At 50.2% G+C, this 23,961-nt stretch overlaps 1 protein-coding gene across 1 annotated transcript in view; it reads right to left on the reverse strand.

Annotated features, from left to right (window-relative positions):
* Nucleotides 1–1,240: 1,240 nt before the first annotated feature.
* Nucleotides 1,241–23,961, reverse strand: part of KIAA1549 (KIAA1549 ortholog) — a 72,152-nt gene continuing 49,431 nt past the window's right edge. The window contains exons 16-20 of the mRNA XM_006887215.1: nt 18,952–19,269; nt 11,985–12,031; nt 9,106–9,257; nt 3,281–3,426; nt 1,241–1,495 (exon numbers count right to left, since the gene is read on the reverse strand). Coding sequence (XP_006887277.1) covers nt 1,241–1,495; nt 3,281–3,426; nt 9,106–9,257; nt 11,985–12,031; nt 18,952–19,269 — 918 coding nt within the window. The remainder of the gene's footprint in view (nt 1,496–3,280; nt 3,427–9,105; nt 9,258–11,984; nt 12,032–18,951; nt 19,270–23,961) is intronic.

The following is a 23,961-nucleotide window of genomic DNA, read 5'->3' on the forward strand; positions in this document are numbered from 1 at the left end:
GTAACAAAGCAGGACTGACTGGAATTCTGTCCCTAAGCTGGTTACTCTCCAGTGTTTGCACTCAAGTGTCAGAAAACAAAATGACCACGCCATCCTATCCCTTACTGTAACCTGTCAAGTGGGGACATGTTTACCTTGTGCCAGCTCACCTTCCTCTCAGGCCCAAAATGTGTAAGGCGGCGCTAACAGCCCTTCCTCAGAGCAACGAACAGAGGAAGCAGAAATTAGGAGCCACTCTCTTATCCTGCCACCATCCTCTCTATCACCACAGGAGGACTCGCCTAAACACTGGGTTTGTAAGAGGCCGTCACACAGGGCCTGTGACCACTGTGGCAGATGACCGGTAAGTGGTGGGCCTAGGAGTCTGGATCAGCAGTGTTTGCTCATCTTCCATGGTTCAAACACCATCTGAGAAGCCCCTCAGGACTGTGGGCCCGTCCAGGGTGAAGCTAACATCATGATGGGCACCCAAGAGGGATGTTATCCACCTGTGCCTGGCTCACAAACAAAATACAACTAAGAATGGAAAAGCTAAACTGCGGTGTTCTGAGTAACCAAATAAATATGAAGCTCCCCCACCCCAAATCTGAGCCGGTTTTGCTTTTGTTTTACAGAACAGACTGGAAGCTTCATGTATCCCTTGCAGATGTGGGGCGAGGGCCCTGGGGCGGTAGCACCAGAAGAAAGAGAAGGACGCAGGATGGCTTCATGGGTTCTTGGGCGCACATGACCTATTCTTTTGGTTTCTCACTAATATCGTTTAAAAAAATTCCCAACAGTCTAGGTTTGAGTCTTTTCATATGACTATGAAAAAGAAATTCCTACAGAGCAATGGAGGGCGATCGGGCGCTCACAAAAGCTTTCTGGTCTCGTCTCACAGCACCAGAAGTGGCCGCATCCTTGCTGCAATCCAGTACCATGGGGCCCTCCCCGACCTCCGGACCCTCAAGCCAAGGCCATCTAGTCAAGCTTTTAGGAAAGAGACACCCTATGGTCACATCGTTAGTGTGGGCCTGACATGGCCCGAGGGTGGCCACAGAGTGAAGGGCGCATCACCAGGGGTGCTGGGCCTCCAACAGCTGCCCACTGTGGTCCTGGTGACTCCAGCCTGGGCAGTGGCCATCCCCATTGGGCCTGGGTGGGAGGTCATAGCAGAAGGCTCCTGCGAAAGGCCCCGGGTGGCCAGCTGCCCACGGCAGGCCCACTCTTGCTTCCACGGGAAGCAGATAGGCGGCGGCCATCAGCTGTGGAAGTTCTGCACGGCCGTCTGTTTCTGGGAGAGGCGCATCAGCTCCTCGCGGATGGCTTTGATGAGCGATGTGGACGAGTGGCCGGGCTGCAGGTCCTCAGTGGAGCTGGTGGCGTATGGCAGCCCGGGGCCCTGCAGTGGCCTGGCAGGGCCCGTCCCGGGAGGGGCTGAGGGCTCGCGGCCCGAAGTCCTTGGCACCTGAAACAGCGGCGGGGAGGGGTACTCCTGATGGCTGAGCACGTGGGGCTGCAAGACACAGGTGTTACTGCATCTCTGCACTCAGAACATCACAGTCAACAGCGTGGAGGAGCTACCCACTCCCCACCTGCCCCCAGCCTCCACAGGACCCCCAGGTTTACTCTAGGGGTTTGCCCAAAACCTCTGTTGTTAACAACAGGGACTCCAGTGGCACAGTGGTTAAGGGCGTAGCTGCCAACCAAAAAGTTGAGGGTTCAAGACCACCAGCCATGACACAAGAGAAAAATGTGGCAATCTGCTTCCCTGATGGGGCAGGCTTTCCAGGGTCACTATGGGTCAGAGGCAAGATGAAGAGCTTTGTCCCCCACCCTTGGGCAGGTTGTTAAGAGAGGCTGTTCCATCATGTTTGGAAAGGTAGACATGGGCTGACACAGTGCCTGCATCAATGGGTCCAGTGTGCCTGCAGCAATGAGTCCAGTGTGCCTGCAGCAATGCGTCCAGTGTGCCTGCAGCAATGGGTCCAGTGTGCCTGCAGCAATGCATCCAGTGTGCCTGCAGCAATGGGTCCAGAGTGTCAGCAGCAATGCGTCCAGTGTGTCAGATGATGAGGACAGCACAGGACAGTGTAAGGTTCAGGCTGCTGTTCACAGGGTCTCTATGAGTCACACTCAACTCAACGGCACCTAACAGCCATGTCAGCAATGTGTGTGATGGCTTTATTTAGGGGGTTAACAAATTGTTACAGTGACCCCATGTGTGCAGAGCCGAACTGCCTCACAGAGTTTTCCAGGCTGTGAGTTTTCAGAAGCAGGAGGCCAGACCTGTCTTCAGAGGGGCCTCTGAGTGGGTTTGAACCACCAAGAAATATTTCAGACACTCCTATCTATTCAAGAGGCTGGTGACACCTGCTTACAGACAGGCATATAAGTGAGTGAGGGGTTAAAGAGGAGGAATTCAGCTCGGGGTCCAGCTGGCCAATTCCTGTTCCTAATGGGGAGGGGGTGTGTGGAGGGGGGGAGGCCTGGGGCTTCTGCCCAGCAGGAAGACAGGGAAGATTCTTCTTAATTTTTTTTTTTTACTTTTTCTTGTTGTGCACAGTCACATCAGATCCGACTCCCACAGGAGGAGATTGCCCCTCCTCCAGCAGAGCACCTGTGGATTTGAACCATGTGCCCTCAGGATTACAGCACAGCTTCTTGCCACTAGGCCACCAGATCTCCCTAGGGAAGATTGTTAGAGCTGGGCAGGAAGTGAGGTTGGAGCCCCCCCAAGGAAGGGAAGGTCAGGAGGGGAGAACTCAAAGCTAAGATGAGAACCGGGACTGACCGGAGGCCCCAGAGAGAAGAGACCTTCCAGATAATGTTGGCTTCCACCCACTGTGGTCAAGATGAATTTACCTTCTAACTGACAGAGGAAAACAGCGAACTCAGAGCCTGTGTCCTGCACTCAGCCTCTTGTCTAACTGAGAGGACTGGCAGGTGTAACAGGGAAGGACTGGACATGGAACTGTTACCATCCTGACTGTACTGTTTCCCCACAGCCACCTGAAGGTGAGACTACACCTCGGTGAGCGGGACTGGACCAGCGGAGAAAGAGCTTCAACAGTTCCATATTGGGTTTGGAGTCCATCCCCCATTGCGGAATCAATCAGGCTCGGCATGGAGCGACTGGTGGGTTCAAACCACCAATCTTTTGGATCAGCATCCATGTCCTTAACTGCCATGCTGCCAAGGGCTCCTGGGCTTTAACCGTTCTCCCCAAAGCAGGAGGAGCTAAGTGAAGTCATGACGTCTGATCTTTAAATGATGACCCAAACAACAAACAAATACTCACAGCCTCTCTCCGCCCAGCTTCATCCTCCCCGTACACTGTCCATCCTGGGCCCCCGTACTGGCCACTCCGGCCTGGAGGCGCCTCCCCAGGCTGAGCACCAACCCTGCTCGAGATGCCCACCTGCGTGAGGTGCTGGATCTGGGAACCTAGAATAAACACAGCAGAGGGCGGCCTGGTCAGTCCAGTGGGCAGTGAGACCACCATGTACAGCCACTTCAGTCTGACCACTGCATTTTTTTTTCTTTCTTGTACCATCGAGTCAGATCCAACTGGCACAGGAGGAGGCTGCCTCTCCTCCTCCAACAGAGCATCTGGTGGATTAGAACCGTGCGCCTTCGGGATTGCAGCATGGCTTCTTGCCACTAGGCCACCAGAGCACCCTTCACTGCGTATCTTTAAGAACAGTCGTTGAGCATCCCTGGAACGTGGCGCCTCCATCCAACGCACCCACAGACCAGCCCTCAACGGTGAGCTGACGCAGGGCCTCCTGTGTGTGCAGACTGGACCTGCTCTGTAGGGTTTTCAAGGTTGTGGCCTTTCAGAAGCAGATCACCAAGCCCATCTTCCAAGGTGCCTCTGGGCAGGTTCGAACTGCCAACCTTTGGTTAACAGGTAGCCTCAGAAAATGACATTTCCTCCAGAAAAGCAAACTGTTGTCTCCTTGTTCATGGGCTTTTCCTTCCTTTAAATACAGGGGCTGACAGTGATGCTCTCATTTCCTGAGCATGAAGGGGCTGGGGAGGAAGGGGTTGTTAGAACACACTTCCTTTCATTTCTGTAGAGGTTACAGTAAGGATGGCCCTATAGATCCTGAAGAAAAGAAGAAAAGGGTTTGGCACCACAGGAAAAGCAGATTCTCAGCGTCTTCATGGTTGCACCTTTGAGGTTTTCAAAGGAACTGAAAATATCACCTCCTTTCTCCCCTAAAAATAGGGCCTGCCTTGATTTGGATCCAGAATATCGAGGCTCGCTTCCACCATGCTTCGTTGGCCTGGCTCCGTCACTGTTTACAGTTTAAGCCCACTGGAGCCTCGTCACAGAGACGCACCTGGGGGACTGGCGTTCATTCTCCTGCGGGAGGCACTGCCCCCTCAGGTGGATGTGAAGGCGGATGTGTAAGCAGTATTGCAGCCTCCCTCAACTACTTCTGTGAGGCTCGTGTCTATGCTGCAAACCAAGAGAAGAAAAAGTGGTCTCCAGACACTGTGGGGGAAAATGCTGAAACGCAAAGCCCATTCTCCTGCTGTCAACTCGATTCCAGCTCAGAGGAGCCTTCAGAGTAGAGGAGAACCGAGCAGAACTCATCGGACCAGCTCGGAGGGATTTCCGTTTCAAAGCTGTGACTCTGTACAGAAGCAGAATGCCCAGCTTTGTGCTCCGGCGTGGCTTTGGTGGGATCAAACTGCTTAACCACTGTCATCAAACCCCACCCCACTGAGGTGACGGTGACTCAGGACGACCCCCCTTGGCTTCTGAGGTTGTCAGGGTCTACAGGATGAGGCTGACTCGTCTGAGTCCTGCAGTGGGTGGTGGATTAGAACCTTGGATCTTTTGGTTGGCATTCTAATACTCAATGCACTGTGCCACCAGGGCTCCTAAAATACTAACGGGGTCACCAAAGTCACCCTTGATGCTTAGATAGGTCTCACCCACCTTCAGACAGTCACAGACGCCTGGGGACTGCCCTTTCCATCTTCACATCCGCTCTAACTCGTGTTAGAGTTACAATACACTGACGGCTGAGGGGGAGCTCGGGGTAGGGGCCTCACTGCTCAGTGCTTTTGTTCAGATGTTGGATTCATTTCCTGGGGATGCTGTAACAGCTGCCACAAAGTGTGTGCTTAGAAATAAATGCATCCTCGGGAGCTCTGGTGGTCTAGTAGTAAGAAGCTGCACTGTGATCCCAGAGGTGGTGGTTGTTGTTATGTGCCATCCAGTCATTTGTGACTCTAGCGACCCTATGTACAAGAGCCCTGAATGCTGTTCTATCCTGTGCCAAGCTAGCCATCCCAAATGCACTTATTCCCACAGCTCCAGTCACAGAATCGATCCATCTCATCAAAGGTCTTCCTCTCCTTTGCTGCCCCTCCACTCTGCCAAACATGACGTCCCTCTCCAAGGACCAGTCCCTCCTTGCAACATGCCCAAAGTATGCCAGATGAAGCTTCAGAATCTTTGACTCCAGGGAACATTCTGGCTTCACCTTTTGCAGGACAAACCTGTTTGTTCTCCTATCAGTTCATGGTATATTCAACACTCTTCTCCAGCACCACAGCTCAAAGGCATCAATTCTCTTTCTGTCAACCCTATTCACTGTCCAACTCTCTGATGCATAACATCCCAGAGGTATGCAGTTCAAATCCACCAGATGCTCTGCTGGAGAAGAAAGGGCAATCTTCTCTCCTGTACCAGTCAGATCTGGTTTGACCGTACACACACACAAAATAATAAAATTTTTAGAAAAAAGAAACGTATCCTCCCCTGTTCTGGAGCCCAGAAAATAGAATTCAGGGTGTTAGTAAATCTGCAAGGGGTCCTGGTGATGCAGTGGTTGAGTCTGGACTGCTCCCTGAAAGGTCTGAGGTTGGACTCCACCAGCTGCCCTGCAGGGGAAGGAGGAGGTGTCTGCTTCTGTAAAGATTCACCCCGTTGGCATCCCGCCGGGATGGCTCTGCTCTGCCCTCCAGGCTCGCTGGGAGGCAGAATGAACTGGACAGCAGTGGATTTGGGCAACACCATGTTTGCTCTCCCGGAAGGCTCTAGAAGATTGGTCTTCAATTCTTGAGCTGATAGCAGCTTCGCACCAGGCTCTGCCTCCACCTCCACGGGGCCGCCTTTCCTCTGTGGGTCTCTCTGCATCTCTTCTTTCTCTTCTCAGGAGGACACTGGCCAGTTAGGATTAGGATGTGGCCCGCTCCAGCATGACCTCACGTGAGCTAGTCACCTCTGCAAACAGTGCTTCCCAACTAGGTCATGCTCTCATGCGTCAGCTTGTAACTTCAATATCTCGTTTTAGGGGACCCAGTTCGTCCCACCAGACATACCACAAAAACCAAAAAACAGTGCTCGGTTTGGCAGCACATATACTAAAATTGGAACGATACAAAGAAGATTAGCATGGCCCCTGCGCAAGGATGATACGCAAATTCATGAAGCGTTCCATATTTTAAAAAAACAAAACCAAAAAACAAAGCCCTTTGCTCAAGCTGGTACTGAGCCCCCGCGATGCCCACTGGGTTTCCAGAGCTGTAAGCCTGTGCAGTGGAGACCACCAGCTTTCTTCACTGGAGCAACTGGTGGATTCAAACAGCCAACCTTTCAGTTAGTGTAGCAAGTAACCCTGTGCCCTCAGGGATAAAGACAGGACCACGGTGCGCCCAAAGCAATCACGGGCTGGAATACTGTCACTTCCAGAAAGCCATGCAGCTTAAGACGGTGAAGATGCATAGGACGGAAGCTGGAGCGGCATCCACTTCCTGAACAACATGCTTCTGGAAACTCTACGAACTTTGATAAATGTCGATAGTTATAGAAAAGCTTCAGACCTTTTGTTCATAGGGTCATTATGAGCTATGCTCGATTTGACAGCAAACAACAACAACAACAGGATGCATAAGAACAGGGGACCACCAGGCACGGCTTGAGCAAACCTTTGCACAGAACAGATGCAGCACAGTCATTTGCAAAGGCTCCAAGAACACAGACAGCAAGAGGCAGCCTGGCTCTAGTTCAGCTGCAGCCACAGCAGGAAACAAACAGTGCGCCCCTCCCAGCATGAGACAACCTCCCCCAGGGCTCAGGGCAGTGCCCTCGGCAAGGAAGGCTGGCTGCACCCAGTGAGCCCAACCTCATCAAGCCTACCTGCACCCCAGAATGCCCAACCACACCCCAGCAAGCCATCCACACCCCAGCTTGCACCCAGTGACCCCATGACATTGGCACACTGCTCATGCCCTCAGAGCCCACCCCTCCACTAACTAAATCACAGATGCCCCCCCCCAACTCACAAACCACTCATAAACACAGGTCATGCACCACACCCACTGCCGGGCACTTGGTTTGTTTTCAGCTCTGGGTAATGCTGCATCAAACATCTTCAGTAGTTAGTTACCAGAGATGTTTTTTTATTTCTTGGAGGGGTGGGGACAATAAATATTCCCAGAAGTGTCACCACTAAATCAAAAGCTCACATGTCACGTTGTTCCCCTGCTTTTCAAAAGTTTAATGATTTACACTAGGAACAGGAATAGGGTCAGCGTCACAGCAGTAACAATGGCAACTAATTCACACAAACCAGGATTTCTATGTTAACTTCTCATGTGAAGACGCATGTGGTTCTACACTGACTCATTTAACAAGGGCTTGGAGGGTAAAAGGACCCGAAATCTTCCAGAGCAACCTTCCTGAGTCCCTGCTCCAACGCTACCCATGTCAGTGACAGCAGAAAGGGACAGTGAGACTCAGACATGGGGACAGGCAATGTAGGCAGGAGGAGGGCAGGATCACTCAGGAGACTAATAAATTGGATGGGAAATTAACAGCCCCCTCAAATTAACAGGCAGCGTGACAAAATAAAACAATCTCCCTCCAGCCACAGGTCAGCAGCTTCACAAGCTGTTTATGATAAGCTCTTACGCTGTATTCATGTTTACATAGGGTCCTTCTCTTGCTGTATGTCCACTCTTACATGTGCCCCAAAGTTCTCTCTGGGGTCACCTGCCTGCCTTTGGAAGAACATCCCACACTTGCTTCTTAAAAGCTGTGGATGCATCTGCCTTAAAACCATGGACACTTGACTGAATAGCTTCAGTGGGTTAAATAAAGGTCCCCAAAATTCCTGTCCTCTTGGACCCTCAGAACACGGCCATCAGAAAACTTTGAGGCCCTGTTAGGGCACTGTGATCGGCCTCAGAACACTCTGCAGTGCGGCTGGGTGAGAAGTATCACTTTGCAGAAGGGCGGGCGGGCGCACAGCCAACAACTGGTGTCTCATGAGGAGACAGAGGTGAGCACGCAGGGATGTGGAGGATTCGACAGCAGGTGTGATGGGGATACAGGTCTAGGAGGACCCAGAGCCAGCAGACACTGGGGGACAGGGGGCTCCCCTAGTATTCTGAGGGCCCTGCTATCACCTGAGTTTATCGTTCCGCCGTCCAGAACTTCAGGACAATATGTTCTCTGTTAAGGCCCCACTAGGGCACTGTGATTGGCCAGTGCTGGGAGACCACCACACTTACCCACTGCTCAGACGGATATCTCCCATCAGAGAGGAGAGCCTCGTTGGCCCAGAGATGTTGGGTCATCCCTTGAAGGGGCTGACTCAGGGTGCTTCACAGATACTGAGCTGGTGGGGTTTTAAGTTGGGGTTTTTTGGTATGTCTGGCCCTTCCTGAGCAGAACGCCTGCTGGCCCCGATTTTCCCAGCAGCGTGCATCGCTCCCTGTGGAGCTTCAGTGCCACTCAGTCCTCCGTGCGGCTCTGCAAACGCTTTCCTCACACATTCACAGACCACCGCAGAGCGTCTACATGCCTGGGGGACGAACAAGCATGCCCATGTCTGGTGACTCGGCTGGTTCTGGCATCCCCTCTACTGCTGAGGTTCAGAATCAAACCTGTGGTACCTTGAGGACCACCCGTGTGGTGCCCTGGGGATGCCCTGGGGACCTCAGCCAACAGCACCCCTCCATCTCCACCAGCACCACTCTCACCAGGGTGGGAAGGGGTGTGGGAACACTGTGGGAGAACCTGAATTGGACCCCAGTGACCTGTAGCGACAAACACACATCCTCCAGTTCACAAGACAACCAGCAGAGAGACCCACGTACCTGTGGTGCCCCCGACAGGCCGGGGCCGGGCCACCGAGGCCACCTCCTCCGAGTAGATCCCGCGGGCAGTGAAGGGCGCTTCAGCCTGGGGCTGCATGGGCTCTGGGGGCCCCAGGTCCGAGGACGGCAACAGTCCGGGGCCAAAGCTGGGCCTGAGGGCAGAGCACACCCAGTCAGAGCCACACAGGACCCTGGAGTGTGAGGATCAGCTCAGCTAGCAGAAAGAGAGGTGGTGTGGACAGCTTGTCCTGTCACCACTACCCTCCCCTCCTCTGCTGGACACAGGGCTGGTCCCAGGAACTCTGTTGTTGTCACACATCTTCAAGTTGACTATTATTCCTAATAATCCCACGAGCAGGAGATCAAGCCTTCTCCTGTGCCATGCTCACCATCTCTGACATCACTACCGTCCATTGCTACAGTCAGCAGTTGTACGAAATCGGCCCTGGCTCACAGCAACGTCAGGTGTGAGGGGGACAGCGTCCTGGGCCTGCCCCGGCTTCTAGGGTGCTGGAACATCTTAGCCCATAGCTAAGGCTCCTGTGTCGCCTCTCACAGGGGTCACCCTCAGTTTCGATGACCCTCCACTTACCAAAAGGGCGCTGGCAGCCTGCACAGTAGTTAAGCACCAGCTATTAATGAAAAAGTCAGGTTCTAGCCCAGCACCCCAAAACCCCCACTCCAAACTCCAAGTCACTACCACCGAGTGGACCTCAGCTCACAGTGGCATTGCAGGACAGCCCTGAACTGCCCAGCAGTTAACATTTCTACAGAAGCAGGCCGTCTCATCTTCCTTCTGCAGAGCAGTGGGTGGATTCAAACCGCGGACCTTTTGGTTGGCAGCAGAGAACTTGTACCACTGCCGCACCAGGGCTCTTTCCATAACAAGTGTTGTGACTGGGAGGCACTTTCAGCTCAGGCTCACAGAGACGCTGAGCACAGCAGAACGTAGCCCTGTCCGGGCCTGGTCCAGCCTCACAGCCGCCGCTGTGTGTGAGCCCATCACTGCAGCCCTGACGTCATTCCGTCTCCCCGTGGGGCAGTTCTGCTCTGTCTCGTTGGGGACCACGAGTCAAAAGTCAACAACTTTCCCATCAGGACGTTCTCACACCTGCTCAAGAGCATCACACAACTGGGGCACCTCAGCCCGGGCTGCACAGTAAGGTCACCTGTGGCCTCTGAAGTCCACGCCTGGGACAAACTGATAGAGGCGTCAGGACCGAGGGAAGGGAAGAGTAAAGGCAGTGAGGCTTGTCATTTACGACACTCAATTTTATCCACATGACAAAAACCATCAGAGAGCTGCCTTTATTCTAGAGTTATTCCTTCCATACTCTACTTGTATCCTGATATTTTCCTGCATATCCTTGTAAGCCAAATGGGGGTTTCTAGAAGAGGGGAGAAAAGCAAAGATGTACAGAAACAATTTGTTCAAAGGACCAATGGGCCATGTAGATGTCAGTACCACAAGCCTGGACCAAAAGAGCTATCACTGAGCCCTCTTAAAAGGGGCACAGAACACTGCAAAAGACCATTATTGTAAAAATAGAAGGATAACTAGTAAAACGTGTATGGGGACCCAACGGGAGGGAGGGAAGCAGAGAGGTGAGGACAGGTAGGGGTGAAGCCACAGGGTTGCACAGTTTGCAGGGTGGAGGGAGGGGGTGAAGGAAATGCGAAGGATCCAAGGGAAGACCTGAAAAGACAGGGTAATGATGGGCAAGGCCCAATGGTGATCAACGTTATAAAGCATAAAGCATGGGAATGACTGGACGAAACACAATGTGAACGTGAATGATGAACAGTGTGAAACACATCGGACATGAACTTTGTAAGCAAACTAATAAAAAATTTGAAAAATTTTAAAAACATCCACTTACATATAGCTACTAGCAAAAAAAGGGGAGCACAGAAGGGGACCCTGGAGAGAATAGGAGAAGCACGGGATCAAATGAAAAATCATTTAAAAAGTCAGTGTGAAATACACACCAAAAAACTTACAACACACTATGTGCCTGAATGAAATGCAATGTATATGAATAATTACATACACACCAATAAAAAAACAGAGGTGGAAAAAATTGTTGAAGATTCATATTGGAAATAAAATGCCCATTTCAAACATCAAAAAATAAAAAGGTCAGACTTACTAGTCCAAAAGGGAAAGGCAGGATGCCTGAGACTATGACCCTTCTGTACTTTCTGACCTAAAACAAAACTCACCCTGTGGTAAATTTTCAGCCAAGTAAGAATGACCAGTAACACCAGGAAGGGACTCACTACTTAGAATAACCCACCACAGGAGGTCAAAGGAGCAATATTTCCCTAAGGATAAAGACCTAAGAGCAAGAAAAGGTACACTAGAAGGATGAATGGAAGAGAGACTCACAGGGAGGGAGAGGGAAAGTGTGGCTGCATCGTGGATATTGTAACTAGTGTTATAAAAACCAAATGTGCATGAATGGCTGAGGCATCAGGCAGCTGCATAAATCTGCACTCAAATCACAGGGAAAAAAATAATTCTTAGTAATTTTCCAGCTATTCTAGTCGTCTTCAGCAGGAAGGTTAGTCCAAATATCTAATTAGTCAACACTGGAAGGAGAATTTGAATTCCACCTCTTTTTCTACTTTTTTGGCTAGGTCCAGAGAACAAATAACTCAGCTCAAGTCTACTCATACCAAGAAAAAAAGAGTTTACAAAATTAAAATGCAACCTAGAGGGGAGAAAGCCAAAAATACTTCCATCTATTAACTTTACCCGGGTTGATCACAAGTCCTGATCCCTTCTCTACCCGGCTCTCCTCTCTGCGTAAAGTGCTGGTTTAAAAAGACCTCTCTTTATTATGGTAATAAATAAATAAATAAATAAGGCTTTTTACCTTGGCAATGGTCCCGTCGGGGGCGTCACCCCATAGTCCTCATACCTCTGCAAGAAAAGCAGATTAATATTTAATGCTTATTATAAGGTGACAACAGAAGTACTAACTTAAGTCTGCAGGGTCAGCTTTCAAGAGGATTATTTCTCATAAAAAGTAACTACGCTTGTGGAGTAGTCTGCCATAAAGTAGTATTAGACATTTCAGTCTGGGGAGTGGGGCTACCAGGGTTTAGAGAAGGAAAATACGAAAACACAACTGATTTCTAGACCTGTCTATCTTGTAGGAGACCTGGTGACACCATGGGCTAACCATCGGACTGCTAATTGAAGCATCAGTGGTTCAAATCCACCAGACACTGTGGAGGGGGGCAGGGAGGCGGGAGGGGGGTTGGCAACCTGATCCCTTAAACATGTAAAGCTTTGAAACTCCTGCACGGCGGCTGTCACACAGGGTCCTTACAAGGGGAACAGACCTAAGAGCAGGGAGTGGGGTGAGATCGTCTATTTTATATAATGTAACTGACAGCGTGGGATCTCCTATTTTACATAATCTAACTGACAAGGTGAACAAGCGGCTTTCTGGGCCAGTCCTTGTCCACAGCCTCATTCCCTACCTGGATCTAAGTTGCAATATCAAGCACAAGTGACTGTCAATACATCCCCCAATGGTCAGGTGACCCTGGGAGGATCCAGCAGTCACTCCAATTTGTGCAGGAAGCTAACCTATGTGGGTGCTGCGTGGTGATGTAAAAAGTGAACAAATACAAAGAGAATGAGAAATCAGAGAGGCCCTCAGAGAGGAAGTGAGCACGCTCGAGTTCTGGTTCCAAAGAGACCCCACCCCACCAGTCCCCCTAAATTCCAGGAGATGTCCTATATCCGTCCACCAACTCTTGTTTCTAGAGCTAATCTAAGAAAGTCTCTGCTGGTTCTAAGACAGGATGGCCCGAGACACACCTGACCCTGCTGCATTCTCCAGAAATGCACGTGCACTAACAGCGATTCCTGTCCCAGTATTTCTTCCCCAGCAACTCCTGGCGGCTGTCCTGGAGTCTGATGCTCCAGTCGCAGCCCTTCCAGGACACTCCAGCTGGGGACAGGGTGAGGCGGGTGCTCTGAATCCAGGCCTCCACCACCCTCGATTCTGGGCCTCGCCGGTATCAGACCTCCGTCTTTATGTGGCCAGGAACTGAATTAGTAGTTTATCCTAGCTACTGCATGTGTCCCATGGTGGCACACTGTGTAACCTGTTGCACTGTTACCCAGAAGGCAGCGGTTCAAATCTATCAGCCGCTCCTCAAGAGCCAGACAGGTAATCTCCTGATAAGATTTACAGCCTCGGAGACCCGAAGCAGAGCTGCTACAAAAATCAACTTGACAGCAACAGACTGTATATGCATGACCCCTGGTGGCTCCACGATTAGGCACTTGGTTGACAACCAAAAGGACGGTAGTTTGAACCCATCAGCTACTCTGTGGGAGAAAGACAAGGCAGTCTCCTTCTGTAAAGATTTACAGCCTCTGATAATGCTGATCTTCTGTGAAGTGCCATAGTTAATAGCATGTTAGAGTTCTGATGGCCATGCTGATTTTTTATGTTCGGTCCCTATTTTATAACAGTGGAGTGATTTGTCACTCTGCTCTGTGTGACAGTTTTATAAGTCACTGCTCCTTGGTTTTGTGTTTTAAGAAAAAAAAATATTTACAGCCTCAGAAGCACTATGGGGCCCTTCTACCCTGTCCTACAAAGTCAGGAGACAAAGAACTGACTAGATAGTCACAGAGATGGGTGAGGACAATATTGTCACGGACCCTCCGTGTGCTAGCAGGTCTCAGAACACCATTCCTTTTGCTTGGAGTAATACCCTCCTGTCTGCATGCCTTGTTTGTCCAATCACCCACTGAAGGAAGGACAAGGGAGCCTTAAAGGCATAGCAGTTGAATGCTTGGCTGCTAACCTCAAGGTTGGCAGTTCCAGTCATTCCACAGGAGAAAGACACAGTACTCTGCTTCTGTGGAGGTCTACAGCCCTGGAGACTGTGGTGGTTCTCCTTGGGCCTCAGGGTCGCAGTGCAACAGGCTGGCTGTGCAACAACTCTGACTCACAATGACTCTAAGGTGGTTGTGGTGGTGGTGGTTGTCAGGAGTCATCAAGTTGAATAATTCTATGAAAAATGGATCTGAACCCTCTCCCATCCTGTGCCATTCTCACTACCTCTGATTCACTTGAGCCCACTGCTGCAGGCACTTTATCAGTCTATTGCCCTGAGGGTCTTCCTCTCTCTCACTGACCTTCCATCTTTCCAAGCATGATGTCTCTCTAAGGAATAGCCTCTCCTCGCAACTTGCCCGACATATGTGAGGTAAATCTCCACCACCCTTTCTTCCAAGGAGCACTCTGGCCACGCTTTCTCCCAGACATGTGTGTCTGTTCTTTTGGCAGGCCGTAGGATAGTCAGTGCTCTTTTTCTTTTCTTTTTTTTATATTTTATTTTGTGGGGGGTTTTTTTTTGTGTGTGTGTGTACCGTCAAATCAGATCTGACTGGTACAGGAGGAGATTGTTCATCCTTCTCCAGCAGAGCATCTGGTGGATTCGAACAGCACACCTCTGGGATTGCGGTGCAGCTTCTTGCCACTAGGCCACCAGAGCTCGCCAGTGCTCTTTTTCAAAACCACAGCTCAAAGACGTCATTCTTTTTCTGTCATCCTTATTCACTGTTCAGCTTTCAGATGCACAACAACAGGTGACTGAAAAGACCATGACTTGAATCAGGCACAACTTGGTCTTCAAACTGTGATCACTGGGACTAAGTCATTTGAAGAGGTTCCTGAAAGCAGACTTCCCCAATGCAATACGTTTCCGGATCTCCTAACTATTGGTCCAGTGGTAAGGATTTATTTTTGCTAGTTTTTTAAAAATTCTATTTTATATTGGTTTGCTTACAAATTCCATATACATATACACTAACTCACTCTCATTCATTATCTGTCTTTCGAGTGGTAAAGACTTTTTTCTTCTTGATGTGGAGATGCAATCCATATTGAAGACTGTACACAACTCTAAAGTTGTTGTTGTTGTTGTAGTTGTTGTTGTTGTGTACCACTGAGTTGAAACCAACCCACAGCTGACCCTCTGGCAGGCTGTCAGAGGCATTTAATCACATGAGAGGAGACTGCTCATCTTTCTCCCACAGAGATGCAGGTGGATTCAAACTGTGCACCTCTGGGATTGCAGTGCAGCTTCTTGTCACTTGGCCCCCAGAGCTCCCTATGATTCTAAAGAGTGGGCATTAATTACTACTTCTGCTCTGCAGATGAAACCAACTCACAGAAAATTCTAGTAAGGTCTGTCTGAGGAGTCTTCCTCCAGAGACCGTGCATTCCCCCACAACTCTCCACCCAACACTGTGGTCTCCCTCCACCCCTGAACAAGTCTCTGCTTTGTGGAGTCAGACAGACTAGCCAAGCTACTTAACTAAGTCCTGCGGATTTCCTTGTGCCAAGAGAAATAGCAAGATCTCCACCTCTCAGAGTCTAAAGAGATTACTGGAATGGGAGTTGGTGTCCAGTTCCATCGCCTCTGACCCATTCGGAGGCCCAGCCTCATGGTTGAGGATTGAGAAGGACTTCGGAGCTCTGCAGAAAATAAACGGGCAGGGATGATGGAAGAGGAAATGAGGCAGTGAAGGAAAGGCAGAGTGACGCTTCTTCCACATAACGAAAGAGCAATGGAAGGCTGGGGTAGGATGACACATGACGGCCTCTAGGCTTTCAGTAAGGTTTGCGTTACTTAGATATTCATATGCAAAGCAAAAACAAGCCTAATTCTATACCAGAATATTAGGAGGTCTTGGTTATACTGTGGTTAAATTCTGGGCTGCTAACCAAAAAATACGAACAGGTTCATTCTGAAGAGGGTTAAACCAAGCTGCTCCTTAGAGGCAAGGACTCTGAGGCTCCATCTAACATGCTTTGGACATGTTGTGAGGAGGGACCAGTCTTTGGAGAGGGACACCATGCTTGGGAGGGTGGAGAGACAGCGAAGGAGAGGAAGACCCTCTATGAGGTGGACTGATTCAGTGACTCGGGTAATTGGGTGGGGGTGTCAGAGGCAGAGCGATCGGCACAGGACAGAGCAGGGTTTAGGGCTGTTGTACATCGGGTCGCTATGAGTCACAGGAGACTTGAAGACACAACATGAGTCTGGATTGCTTCTACACAATGAGTTTGTGCTGGGTGGGTGTTGGGGAGTTTTTGTTTGTTTGTTGTTTTGAGTAAGTGATAAACTAAAATAAAAAAACCTGAGAAATAGCTGTCCATGCTTTTTTGCCTTATTTTAACATCAACTCTACTATCATCAGAACAAAAGATATTTGTTTTCTAGAGATTAGCTGAACCGATAAAAAGGTTTTAAAAGGAACCAGAGAAAGTAGTCAGGTTCTCAGTTTAAGTGGTGGAACTTAGACAAAAGTCTGAGGGCAAACTTGAACTGTAGGATCAGGTCATCAGCTTTTCCCATGAAAATCTCCCCCCTACTCCCCCATTTTCTCCTCAGTATAGAACTCAGGGCACCAATGCCTGAGAGGCTGGCAGTGGCCAGTGGAGTCAGGGACGCCAACAGAGCAGCAGCCGGACACAGTCCTTAACCAGGTGTCCAGAGACTGCGAAGCCTAGCCTGGAGAGAGGAGTTAAATCTCCTTAGGAAAGCAAAAGAAGTGCTCTGGTGGCACAGCGGCTAGAGAGCTTGGCTGCTAAATTAAAGGTCAGTGGTTCAAATCCACAGGAGAGCAAGAAAAGATGAGGCAGTCTGCTCCTGTGAAGACTCACAGCCTTGGAATGGAAACGTAGCAGGTGGACGCTCTCCCACAAGGTCACTCAGAGTGGGAATCGATGCCACAGTAGTGGCTGGGTTGGGCTTGTTCTGTTTACATCAGGAAGCAGAAATACAACCCAGTGTCCTAACTCACCAATGTAAATAACAAACGAGAAGTTCTAAAGTCACAGCCAGTGAGCACACGCTCAGGGGACGGGAGGCACTGTGAGGGCCACATTCTTGTGGCTTCTACTGCGGTCAAGGACGCAAATGGAGGCTGATTATGTCCCTCTGGGCCAGCCAAGACACACAAGGGCAGCCTCCCCAGTCCACCCGGAGAAAGTAGGAGAACAGAGATCATGAAAAAACTTTCTGTGGGCTTGGATTTTAGGTTAAAAGGGTTGGTGTGTGTGTCAACTCAATCCCAACTCAAAGACCCCACAGGATGGAGCAGAACTGCCCACGGGGGTCCTAGGCTGTGGCCACTCCAGAAACAGAACACCACAGCTTTCCCTCATGGGGCCACTGGGGGGGTCTGAACTGCTGACATTTCAGTTAACACTCAAGCACTTAACCACTGCACCACCTGGGGTCCTTGTTAGAATGGCAGATGAAAGACATGATTACAGAATCCTCAAACCTCAGCCCCCACATACAGTGAATGAGAAATGAGTGTACAACAAGAGAGGCCTAGTAATAAACAGAACAGCAGCACAAATCTGTCAACAATCCCTGGGCAAATCCTGACATTCCCCAGTGTGGCGAGGGTGTGGAACAATAGGAACTCATCCTCATGGGAGCAGAAATGGCAGAGCCCCGCTGGAGAGCTGGGAGTGTCTTCTAGAAAGAACACAGGCTGAACAGAGGGGCTTGAAAAAAGCTGGGCACTGGAGGGCGCCCACTGCATGGCATTCCGGGATATGAAAAACACCAGGAGCCATGAAAGGGGGCACTCAGGGGGCTGGGAGACTGGGGAGCCCTGGGGAGACTGCAGCTGAAGTCAACAGAAGTGGTGTCTTACACAGGACCCCCGACTCAGAGACCCTCCTACCAAGATCACTTCACTGTGACTTCTCCCACTTCACTTCTTTGTGTCTTAAGAAGGTGCATTAAAACAAGGACAAAAAAAAATTGACTGAAGACTGAAATAAATAAATAAAGGACAGCAACGGCAGATTAAATAATAGTGTCAACCCCCAAGGTGGAAAGGTGGTGTTTGAAGTCGGCTGTCCCTGCCAGGTGTGGCCAGTTTGCTGGGGGAGGGGGGGGTCTTCTCACATTCAGGGGTCACAGGAGGCGGGGCAGGGGTTGGCCACAGCCTAAGCCACACCCTTTACGCCAACAGCAATGAGAACAGGACTGGGAAGTTACTCGATCCACCTCCAGGTCCAAGCTGTAGACAGTCAAGGAATCTGTTCCCCTTCATCTCCAACTCTGAACTCATCTGAGCCTCCAAAGGGCCGCTTCCAACAGTGACCGGCTTAACCAAGCACAGCAGAGGGAGTGAGGCGTGGGACCCTGGGTCCTTCCCTGCTGAACCCTGTGTGGACAACACAGCACCTCACAATTTCCAAGGGAGCTCTGGTGGCCTGGTGGTCAGGAGCTGCGCTGCAATCCTGGAGGCAGGCAGTTCAGATCCACCTTCTCGGGGGACAGAGGAGCAATCTCCTCACATGTGGTTAAAACCACCTCTGAAAGCTCTGACACTACGATCCAACATCAAGAACTCACTTCTCCAAAGTCTCTGTAAACATTCATTAAAATAAATTTAAAATTAAAAAAAATAATAATAACAGTGGGGGGCGGAGGAAAGAACGCACTTCTCTCCTGGCTGCGGCTGAGTCCCTGCTGACTCGAGGGGACCCACGTGTGTCAGGGCAGAACCATGTTCACCAGGGTTTTCAACAGCTGACTTACTGGACGTAGATCACAAGGCCTTTCTTCCAAGGTGCCCTGGGCAGACCCGAACCACCAGCCAAGCAAGCTGGCTGCACCCCGCAAAGGGACCTCAACAATTAACCCAGGATGAGCCCAAAAATCAAGACTCATCACACACGCTTTCATCCTCATCAAATGCAACCAGTGTGCCCAGGGACCCTGAAAACCTGGGAGTCCAGCACCAGGCCCTCCAGCCTCACCCAAGGCAGGACTCACGCTGCACGGGTTGTTGGGCGCCTGGGCCGGGCTGTAGAAGGCACCCCACTGGGTAGCCCTCCGCTCTTCACGGGATGGAGTGCTGTTGACGGGCAGGCCGGCAGGGAGTCCAGGCCCGGCACCCGCAGAGATGGCCGGCTGGCTGCTGGGGGCCACGAGGGCGAAGGCGTCGTCCAGGAGGGAGTGCATGGTCTGGCGGGCCTCCTCGATGGACGGCTGCGGCGGGATGTACTGAGAGGTCGGGAAGGGCAGGCCGGGGTACCGCCCCAGCTCAGCGGAGGACGGCGTCTGGACATCTGCCGGAAGGTCAGGGTCAGACTGCAGGGCAAAGTCAGAGAGGAGAAAGGTCAGATCTGTACTTCCCAGGGCCCTGAAACAAAACCCCAGGGCCTCACGAGTGGTGCGTTAGAACTGACGACCTCTAAGTTAGGAACCCAACACGTAACATACTAAGCCACCAGGGCTTCTTAACTGTAGGAAAAGAACACAATCCCAGAGGAGCTAAAGTGCCCATCGTATATTAACTACACAGGTGGGGCGGGGCATGTGTGCACATGTGATCCCCAAACCTACAATAACACTGTGTCCTACTGCAAATGCTAACAAGCTTTATTCTGGGGCCATTTGTCTTTAAAGCTGATGTCACGACTCATCAAGAAAAGTGAAATTCATGTTCTCCAGATCACTATTCAGAGGGCAGGCACCAGATAACAATGATTCAACACGACTCCCCACCATTAAGTCAATACCGGCTCCTAGTCACCCCACAGGATGGAGTCGAACTGCCCCGTGGGGTGTCTGAGGCTGGAAATCTTCACAGGAGCAGGCCTCCACACCTTTCCCCCACCGAGGGGGAGACAGGTTCCAAGCTCAACCTCTACGTTAGTGGCTCAATGCTTATGTAACACATGATTCCCAACATTCGATTGAGGGGGTGGTGGTGGTGGTGGTTGTTATTTTTTTAAAAAAGCTTATTTCTTAAGACTATTTTTATGAGAAGAAAAAATCGTTTTGCCTGGGGAGAATGCACAGACGGCAGGAAGGGATAAGCAGAAGGATGAGGGAAGATGGGAATCACAGGGAGGAAGAAGGAAGTGTGCTATCCCAATGTGGGAGCTGTATGTAATTCACATCGTCGTCATCGTTGCTAAGTGCCGTCGCATCGCAGATGACTCATAGCGACCCTATGAATGAAAGACCTGGACACTTATGTAACTTTCATCCTTTCTCCAGGTTCACAGGGTTTCTGGAGGCAAGCTACTTAGAAGTGGATGCCACTCCTGCTTCCAAGCTTGTTTAATCGGGGAGCGCCACCAAACATTGTCAGCCATGGGTGACCATTATCACATCTGACACATCAGTGTCACAGTGTTTAGCATCACAGAACCACGCGTTACCTCTGTAGAGCAAATGGACATGACCAGAGGCACACAATTTGTGGCATTCCTAGAAAACTGCCTTACATATACATTAAGAAAAAAGTTCCGTTGCAATCTGAAAAGACTTTGAGGAAAAGAGCCTTCTTTGCCACATATTCAGGTGACTCTGAAAAATGTTCACTATCATTGCCACTCTTGAACTCCCTTAGAATTCACATAGTCAGGCAAAGTCTGTATGAATGATTGGACAGAAAAAAACTGTCCTGTGAACTTTCACTCACGGCACAGTAAAATATATAATTATTAATGACTGAACAGAAAAAAATTGTTCTGTGAACTCTCACTCACGGCTCAGTAAAATAATAATGACTGCTGTAATAGACACTGGTCATTATTGTCAGGGACTGCCGGCACGAAGGGTCCTCTCAGTGGCCCCAGAAGCCTGCTGTCACTGTCACCTGTAACCCTACAAAGGACGGAGGTTCTGCAGGAAAGGGTGACCAGCGTCCAAGGGGAGGAAGGGTGACTCCTTTTTCTAGAACAGTTCATGGGCCCCGCTGGCCTGCAGTTCATGCTACACAGGGGAAAAGGAAGGCAGACTTTTTGTTTTCTATCCACCTCCTACAGGAACTCCATTCCACAGACACGACCTAAGCCTGGCCACATCTGGAAGATGTCCCATGATGACAGCCAGCCAGCTGGGGGGCGATCATTAATCACATGCATCGAGCAGTGGGCCCTGGATTTCCGACAGAGGGAACCTCACCACATGCCCACAGACCCACACGCAGCACCGCACCTCTTCTGCTGGGCCTGACAAGCATTACCATCAGGGAACCCGAAAACCTCAGGAGACCCCTGTCCTCTGGACAGAGCCTGGCCTGGCCCTCACCCTGGCATGTGGGGCCCACGGAGCAGGGCACCCCCACTCACAGCAGCCCTTCCTGGCTTCCCTCCAGTGCACATCCACATGGGGGTCTCTTTAAGCCTGCAGGACCCCAGGAAAGGTTTTACAGGGTAAAACCACTTAAGGTGGCTGCTGCTACTGCAAATTTAGAAGGTCCACAGACCAGACCTCCTCCTACCTGGGACTTTCAACAAGAATCTGGGCCTCCGGGGGTCTGGAGTTTATACCGTGACATCAGAAGGCCTACAGACCAGGCCTCCTCTCCTGCCTGCAGCTTTCAAGAAGAAAAGACTGTGAATTTAAGTTTTAGAGTGTCTAGTTATAGATTCTACTTCTTTTTTACCCCCAAGGTATTAAATGAGATTATTTTAAGTCACAAAACAAAAGCAAGAAACAAAACCGAAACACCATTATACAGCACTAGTCTAGGCATGGACAAAAATAACTTATGTACATCCTATTGCATACATTCATCTTGATTTGGGATCACTAACTTGATAAAGAGCACTTAAGAATCAGGACTTTCCTCTCCTCAATATTCTCTCCCTGTCTAATCACCTCTAGAAATGTAACTTCTCCCAAAAGGTAAAAAGAATAGCTATATTAGATTCTACTTCTATTTGCTCTTTTTCACTTTGTGCAGTAAAAAAATGTTTAAGTTCTCTGTCCTTTCTTTCATCATATGTAAAATCGGCACATTGTGAGCAATCTTATTTTCTGTAAATTGAGGGATAATCTTTAAGACTGTAGTTTTTAAGTATCATCCATAAGTGCTTCAAGTTCTTTTCATTTTCTGTAAGTAAAGTTCTATTTTCTGCATATTAAAAAAAAAAAAAAAGAATCTGGACCCCCAGGGATAAAGGATTTACACCAGAAGGTCCATAGACCAGACCTCCTCTCCTCTCCTGCCTGCCCTTTTAACAAGAATCTGGGCCCCCGGGGGTCAGGGGCTTACACTGTGACATCAGAAGGCCCCATGACATTTATGAGGTGGACACAGGCACACACACTCCCCTCTGGTCCCTGGGTTTCTTCAGGAACAAAGGGGGAAGACAGGGGTGCAGTCCCCTCTGGTAGATCTGAAGTCTACTGATCAAATCCCATTTTATCTGGACCTGGAGAAAGTATTGCTTATTTGTGTCTGAGTTAGCCTTCCTCTTTGAGTATGATTTTTTTAAAATTTTCTACTAGTTTATTTACAAAATTCAAATACATTGTTTTCAAGAACAAATTCTTTCCATTTCTTTCCCACCCCCACCCATCTAACTGTACAACCTGATGATTAATCCCCGCTTCCTCTGCACATCGAATATGACATTTTAAAATGGGATTGGTTCTAAATAAAATTCTAGCAGCCGGCACTTGAGGTGAATCTTATAAAAAGATGTTCAATGAGATATTCCTCAGCCAACAGGAGAAATGAAGTCTCAATAACCCAAAACACCAGGCCCACTACCCTCACAACAGAACTGGGGTTTCCAAATCTGTCGTTTTTACAGACACAAACCTCTACCTCTTTTTCCCACAGAGAAATGGGATTGAAGTGCTGACATCTCACTTAGCAGCCAAGCACTTAATCACTACACCACAGGGGCCTTGCAGGGTGGTAGAATCGGGCCATTAGACCAGCTCTCCCACAGGGGACCGTCACAGGCTGAGCCAGAGCTGGCTCGGGGCCGAGGGGAGAAGGAGAATCCCTCCACTTCTACCACAGGGCATGGAGGTCCAACAGTGAGACAGGGACAGAAGGAGACCGCTGTCCTGGGGACAGGCGCCCACAGAGCACAGACCCCACGCTCAGCTGCACCACAGCACCACCTGGAGGACGGCCAGAGACACTTCCACCTGAAGAGCAAAGACAACTCTAAAATCCGTCAGCCCAAGAGTCTAGTTCAAGGACACTCCAGATTCACACGAGGCCTCTCCCACCGCTCATGAGGTCACGGTCAGGCTTGCGGACACTCAAGTCCAGGAGACTGGCAGCTCGAGGAAAGGCCTGGTTCTTTCAGCGACCACAGTGGGGTAGGTTTCGGGTATCCAGATGCTCCGCCTTCAGTGTCATTTAGGGAAGAAATGGCCAGAGGAGGAGCACCTACCCGCCTCACGGGAGCACTGTGGTGCAGGGAGGGAGCTGCTAACTGAAATGTCAGTGGTTCAAATCCAACAGCGGCTCTGTAGGTAAAAATGAGCCATTTCCTCCTGTAAATATTTACAGCCTGGGAAGCCCAGGGGAGGGTCATCAGCATTAACTCAGCAGAGACGGGTTTGGTTCTGGCTTTTTAACAAGTTGTCATGATCAATCCAAGTCCTCTGTCAAGGGTGTTTACTGTCAAACCCCTTCTCCCTGAATGGAGATCTCCAGGGGGGTTGCCCATAGGAGACAGTGCAGGACAACAGGACTGCTGCCCACCTCACCCAGAGGGCTTCTGGAGACCACTCGTGAGCACAGTTCCAGACCTGGCTGCCTCTGGGCCCCCTCTTCCATAAGGGCCATCTACGCTTCTCAACAACAACAGCACTTCGCATGAGCTCTGGCAAGAAGCTGCACTGCAATCCCAAAGGCACACAGTTCAAATCCACCAGTTGTTCCACAAGGGAAGGATGAGCAATCTCCTCACATGCAATTAACTGCCTCTGAAAACCCGCTAGAGGGTCAGCTGTGGGTCAGTTCCGACTGTGGTACACAACACCACACTCCTCACACCCGTGCGTGGGACTTGTGTT

The sequence above is a fragment of the Elephantulus edwardii genome, unplaced genomic scaffold, assembly GCF_000299155.1.
Source record: "Elephantulus edwardii isolate Elephantulus edwardi_28Jun2011 unplaced genomic scaffold, EleEdw1.0 scaffold00055, whole genome shotgun sequence".
Taxonomy (NCBI): Eukaryota; Metazoa; Chordata; class Mammalia; order Macroscelidea; family Macroscelididae; genus Elephantulus; species Elephantulus edwardii.